This window comes from Spea bombifrons, chromosome 1 (genome assembly GCF_027358695.1).
Source record: "Spea bombifrons isolate aSpeBom1 chromosome 1, aSpeBom1.2.pri, whole genome shotgun sequence".
Taxonomy (NCBI): domain Eukaryota; kingdom Metazoa; phylum Chordata; class Amphibia; order Anura; family Pelobatidae; genus Spea; species Spea bombifrons.
Genome location: NC_071087.1, coordinates 87,341,669 through 87,348,497, shown reverse-complemented (window position 1 = coordinate 87,348,497; position 6,829 = coordinate 87,341,669). Strand labels below are relative to the sequence as shown.

General features: G+C 38.4%; 1 protein-coding gene across 1 annotated transcript in view; it reads right to left on the bottom strand.

Annotated features, from left to right (window-relative positions):
• LOC128494566 (cysteine-rich protein 1-like) overlaps positions 1-3,082 on the bottom strand; it is a 20,230-nt gene extending 17,148 nt beyond the window's left edge. The window contains exon 1 of the mRNA XM_053465817.1: positions 2,971-3,082. Coding sequence (XP_053321792.1) covers positions 2,971-3,013 — 43 coding nt within the window. The 5' untranslated portion in view covers positions 3,014-3,082. The remainder of the gene's footprint in view (positions 1-2,970) is intronic.
• Between the last annotated feature and the right edge of the window lie 3,747 nt (positions 3,083-6,829).

Here is a 6,829-nt window from a genome sequence, read left to right as displayed (position 1 = left end):
CCCAGTGCAGCATGGCTTAAGATACCTTTGGGGACCTCTCACACATTTTTGATACCAGTGATGTACTGGCGACATCACTGGGCTGCCAATAACTACATTATTGTATTTATATCTGAGATTTCATTTTGGTTTTTTTGCAAGCGCTCCCCCCCCAATCTGTCTATGCTGTTCACACTGTGATCAGCAAGAAAGGATTAATTGTCCTGCATTGCTGATCACAATGTGTGCAATCAGCCAGCAGATGAAGCCATCAGAGATCCCTGCAGGGTTTAGAAAGAAATGTCCTCCAGTGAACTTCCAGTGGGTGTCAGCACTGATACTTATTGGAAGGCCCGATAGCTTGATCCGACATTCTTATATAACAGTGTACTGGCGACGGCACTGTTCCCCTTACATACATTCAGTTAGTTGGAAGAGTCCAGGCTGTCATCAGACAACCTGGTGTCCCGTGTAGTTGCAGGGAATAGTCCCTACGGCTAAAACAAAGTACGGATGTACCAGTTGTGTGAACTTCTTTTCATATGTTGTAATTCAGTTTTTAAGATATTTATAAGCCATTCTGGTGTGAAACTTGCCAATAATGCCTTAAGCATTTATCTAAATCACCTTTTATTTCCTTTTTCCCCTTCTCTTCATTAACGTAACTCCCCTTGTATTTTTGCTGCTGATTAACTTAGGACAGGACATTACATAGATAATGCTGGTTCTGCCACAAACTGATATCAGTTTCTGCTTTTATTAGCATTTTAAAGTGATTATCTCCAAAATAACTAAACTGATAAACACAAATCACAGGGGTGGGCTGGCCCAGGGAGGAAATTGCCCCCTCCCACCAGACCAAAATTGGATTAGCCAGCTCTTGAAGGTGGTAGCACAGGGGGATCACATAAAGCAATGGTACATGACCCTGTGTCTGTAAAAAAAAGCCTCCGGGCATGGTAAGGCTGATGGCGATAATAGAGTGAGGATATTTTAGCGTGAATGCGCAACTGTGTGTTAAAATGAGTGTGTATGTATGTGTGTGCATGGATAAGTGTGTGTAAGAGTGAGTGTGTGTAAGAGTGAGTGTGCTTGTGCAAATGAAAGTTAAGTTTTACCTACATCTGAGCCTGAATGTGCAAGTCCTCCCATAGCTACAGCTATTTTTAAATAATAAACTTGCTAAAGGTGGAAACACAACTTTACCAAGTTTAGCACGTTATACTTTCAAAATGTCTTTACCATGTGATTTCCTGTAGCAATATCACTGCACACATCTAACCACAGCACATTTCCCCTATTTCAGAAAATGTTTCAGATGTTAACAAATTGGGTAGATGGTTGTGCAACATGAGACATTTCTGTATTTAGAAAACAGACCATCAACCCTTATATAAAGTATTGTCAACAGAGCTATTACCTAATCATTCTAACAAAACTTTTGAACTTGAAGGGGACAACCATTATGTTTACAATATAGTTGAGTTTTTTTTTTTAAGGAGGGTCCCCTTGTTCCTGTACTAACTGGGAGGGTGGCGGTGGCAGAAAGTCCCACCCATTGTGCAGGGAGGCATGTGTATGTGTGCAGGGGCTAAACAGTGAGGTGTCATAAATAAGCCATCTCTTGATTGTGTGTCCTTAGAACTTTTCTCAAGATCTGGGACAAAATAGGTAAAATGTAACCCTTAGAGTTCTACACATGGCTTTCAGATTTCAAGTAGAAATCAATATAAGTTAATTTACAGTGGCCTTTCTAAATAGCTGCTATTAGATCTACTAATGCAGATTTCAGAAGCCAAAAGGAAAAAAGCGAATCCACTATTAAACCGTCTTCAAAAACAACTGCATATTTATTTCAATAACCATGAGATATGTTAAGCTATATGCTATTTTGACATTGGAGACACAGTGCTTAGTTTACACACCTTCTTTATTATATCAACTCTTATATTGAACACATTCTGCACTAGCTATGTTTGATTTATTATTTTTTTTGTTATAGAGTGCACCCACTCTGATGATAGATTGGTAAAAGAGTAATAATTCCTGTTATCAGCCTATTTCCAACTTTTTTTATTGCATTTTTACTAAATATGTAATGTTTATCACACATTTGATGTTAAAAAAATGACTCACCTGGAGTGGATGATTACCTAGAGGTTGGGAGGCGAAAAGGAACCGAAAGGAAATCGAGCCCTCAGGCTGCAATTTTCCTTTAATCCGAATTGAGGAAATGTGGCAGAGAGATCAAGTTGTTACACGTTTTCTAAGCAAAAACTGAAAAATAAGCCTCTTTCTACAGTGTGTGTGTGGGAGGTTTGTAAATAGAATCTGTCAAGTCATAAGTAACATACTGGCTGTGTCTTTACAAGAGTTAAACCTGGCCTAAGTCTTTGGCAGGTGTTGCTAGGTTCTTATCAAAATGATTTTTAGAAACAATAACCTTCTGTGGGTGGGAGAAAATACATATATTAGCAAGTTATCAGTACATTAGTACTAACAAGTTTTTAAATAACAATAAGCATGTAATATATTTTTCATATTACTATATGAGCAAAACATTATTTCTTTTAATATTACTATAGACCATTTACTGTATTATGTAAGTTCTACAGCCTATAGATACTGTATTCTGCTAAATGACCTAGTAATGAGTAAGCAGCCCAAAACAGGTTTGGCAGGCAATATTCTCATCATGAATTATCCAACCATGTCAGACATGGACTGCAAAAACAACAATATTGAGTAATATTAATTTTTGTCATTCTAGACTTTCCAGCGGCAATATGACAAAAACACAAATGATAAAGGTATCTGGGTATGGCTTAAAATGTTGTAATCAAATGAACCCTGGGGCCAATTGACACTGCCAATACTTCTTTTAATAAATTTTTGCTATGTCTGCAAGTAAAAATGTGGTATTCCTATGGAAGGCAATAACAGGTTATTTTAGTAACATTTAAGACAAGTCAGATAAACAAAATTACTTACCAAAATAAACAGGCTTCCCACATATTGGACAATATGAAATCATTTTTTATAAGACCCACAGACCTAAAAGAAAAGCATAAGACCAACCACGCTTTAGTTAAACTGACAGTTTGTCTGTTACTTTGGATGAGTTATACACAAGGATGTTGTGGTATGTAAATTAGGTGTTTGACACAGACCAAAATTGCCTTTTAACACACAGTGGATTTTAACTCCTATTCAATATGTTAGTGTTAGACCAAGGAGGAACATGATTGCAAATGCTATTGTGCAATTGTTTGCTATAAGGCTAATAGTCTTAGAAGTAAAACGTCCCTTAATCTGGGGGTTTTGATGTCAATCAAAGTGGCCCAGTCATAAAGCCAATGCATTCAATGCAAACCCACATTTTGAATGTGAATAACTACAAGTCCAATGCAAGAAACATAGAAAGGACCTAGTCATGTGACCTAAACTAATGACCTTATCATTCTATATCACATTTCTGAAATTGCAAATAAAAGTGTTTTCAAGTGGTCCAACATAACAGTATGTGGCACTCCCCCACTTTAAAATATGTAAAGACAACCACAAAAAATTAATGTTGGCAAGAATATTTATTTCACAAACTTGTAAACTGTATGTCAACTGGAAAATATAGAAATCTGAAAAAAAAAATTAACTTATAAATAAATTAAATTAGTTTAAATAATATTTACTGAACAGATATGGAACAGCATAACTCCCATCACTATATACTGCGGCAGACATTAATGGTGGTACTGCATAACTCCTATCACTATACACTGAGCCAGACGGTAGTGCAGAATAACCCTCATCACTATATACTAAGCCAGGCATTGATGTGGTAGGCCTCTGCCCCTAAAATAGCCAGCCTGTGCCACCTCTGCCCTTGAAACAGCCTGTCTGTTCTACCTCTGTTCTTTTAGCGGCCTCCCTTTGCCACCTCTGCCACAATCTAAACAGTCTGCCTGTGCCACCTCTGCCCCCAAACAGCTTGCCTGTGCCACATCTGCCACCCTAAACAGTCTGCCTGTGGCACGTCTGCCCCCCCAAACAGCCTGCCTGTGCCACACCTGCTCCCCCAAAACAGCCTTCATTCATTCATCCATTCAGCCTCCTGCACCCCTTACTTCTCCTGCAGTTTTCACTGGTCTGGGGGCCAGTCACTGGGGCCACGCAGATGCCCATGCGGCCAGATGGCTGTCTAATGCAGGCCCGCAGCTTACTGCTGTGGTGCTCACACACTGTGGTTTCCCGCCCACCCGATGAGTGCCACCCGCAGCGGACCACCCCTGCCCTCCCTTAGGTACGCTACTGGCTATACCCCTGCACCCATTGCCAAACCCCTGGCTGTGAGCACCAGGAGAAGTTTTTTTTACCCATTTCCCTCCCAGTCCAGTCCCTCGGTGACTGGAGTTTCTGGTGATTTTTCCAGATGAGAGTAAAACAATGATTATGAACAGAATAATCAAGAACAAATTGAGAACAAGACTAAGGTAAGTCTCTGTGAAGGGATCACAGAATCTGAAACGGTCAAGAATGAAGGTTCAGTAGATAGAGAAGACTAATTAGACCTGAAATAGCCATACAACAGTATACAGTATAAAAATCCCTTTTGTCCCTCGGAAATATTACACCCTAAATTAAATAAAAAATTCTGTGCATGGGCCACGGCAAAGTTCAAAACCCAGTAAATATATTCAGAGAGGTTTGTGTGTGACCATGTAGGTGTTGAACACGAAAACCATGATAACATGTTGTTATACGAAACACGAGGGAGGATGTTCTAGGAAGGTTCTAGGACTTCCCACTGTGGTTTAGCCAAGTGGTCCAGTAGTAAAGTAGCCGATAACACACTTAGATAACATACTTGTTTTGCACTATCCTCTTCAAATCACATATACAGAAAAAGGTTGAATATAAAACATATATGGTCCAGTCATGTAAATGCTGGCTAAGATACTTGTCATTCTAGAAACTCTGTGGTAGCTTTACCTACTGGTTCACAATCTTAATATAAGGGCAGCCCTTAGCCAAGGGTACTTGGGGCTCCTACTCTGGGCCCCAGTATTAGGAGAGCCACACATGTTCTAACTAATCTATATCTGGAAAATGAAAGTGAAGCTCTCATTAAAGTTTGCAATATTTCACAACACTTTGCAGGTTTTTGAAAAGTAGCCAATTTGGTTTCACTTGGGCTACCAATATAACAGAAAATATACATTTTGAGCTGCAGAATAGTATAATAGTTGTGATTAAAAATAGGCCAGAAAATTTCTGCTTGAAATCAAGATGTGGTCCAACCATTCAGAAAAAAGAGGGAAAAACACCCCACAGTGATAAATTCTCTTTAAAATAAGTTCAGGTTCAAGAAGTTTCTTTCATTTGTGCTATTTGTTTTTTTTTTTGTAAATCCTTACTGTTTCTCCAGAGTTTGAAGGAAAAAATGCCAACTATTAACACAGCTGTTAGCCACTTTGGCAGGCTGTCAATGTAAAGCTTTCTTTAAAACATATAGATCAAGCAACGTACAAAACATTTGCAACTGAGACATTTAAAAATGCATTTCAGTAATGCTTGCTCTGCTATATAATTGCTTCTACACACAATGAACAAACTAAAACCAGAAGACGTGCAATAAAAAAAGTTTCTGAGTTTATTACAGCAAAATAGAAACACACACAGGGATAAATGAAAGGAAATATGTATTATTCAGTGAATCTATTCAAGAGAAATTAAAGGCCGCTTAAAAAGCATTTATCTCAGTGGCAATTCTGATGTCTTTTCAGCAGAAAATGTTGTCCGGCATTAGAAAGAGACTTTCAAACCTGTTTGTATTATACACACACATGCAAAATTAAGAAAAAAGTCATTGAAGTGTTCAGAATCATCTTAAGTATAAAAGGTGAACTCCATAGGACAATCAGATAGGCTAATCCTATCATACACCCTATGGACAAGTACATTTTTCTGTTGTTCCAAAACGAACAAGTCATAGCAAAAGCTTTAACAGTGAATGTGAATAAGTTTTAGAATATCACCCACAGACTCTATTTTTTTTGTAGACTCTGATACAATTTACAAAACAAAGCAAAATTTGAGCACATACCCAAGGAATACTATTCAAAAAACACATATCTAAGGCATAAATATTGGAATTATGTCACATTATATGGCCATGTATTGCTTAGCCCTCTACTATGCCAAAGTACCCTAAGTTTGGCAAGTCCATTCTAACTTTACATGGTTATAATGAGGCACCTGTTTGACAGATGGTGCCGCTCAACAATATGGTTTGGTCAGAACCTGCAAATAAGCACAGCAAACAAAAAAATATACATAAAGTGGAGTGCACAACCTAAAAAGCACAAAAGGCATATGTGATATCTGCCGTCACCAATAGCCACTCCCCGCAGAAGTTCTATTGCCCCCAAACTCTCCAATAAGGGCTTTAACCACCAAGTAGAGAGTACAGGGACTTAGATGACCCCAACAGTGAGGAGGCTGAAGTGTAGGCAGGTATATTTGGTCACTGAGTGTTACGACAAGGATTCAGAAATTAATTGCAGAGAAACGGTTCAGGATTCCAGGGATTAACCCCTTCGTGACAATGGCTGATTTAGTTTTTTGTACCCTTCGTGACGATGGCAATTGTAACATTTCTGCGCTGCTCGTGTTTAGCTGTCATTTTATTCTTTCCCGGATACTGAACCCACACAAGTTATATATTGGTTTTTTTTCAGGACAAAAAGGGCTTTCCTTAGATGCCATTGTTTTGATTGTATCTTATTATTTACTATAAAACAGTATAAAATATTGTGAACATTTTTGGAAAAAGGGACCTTTTCTAACTTTT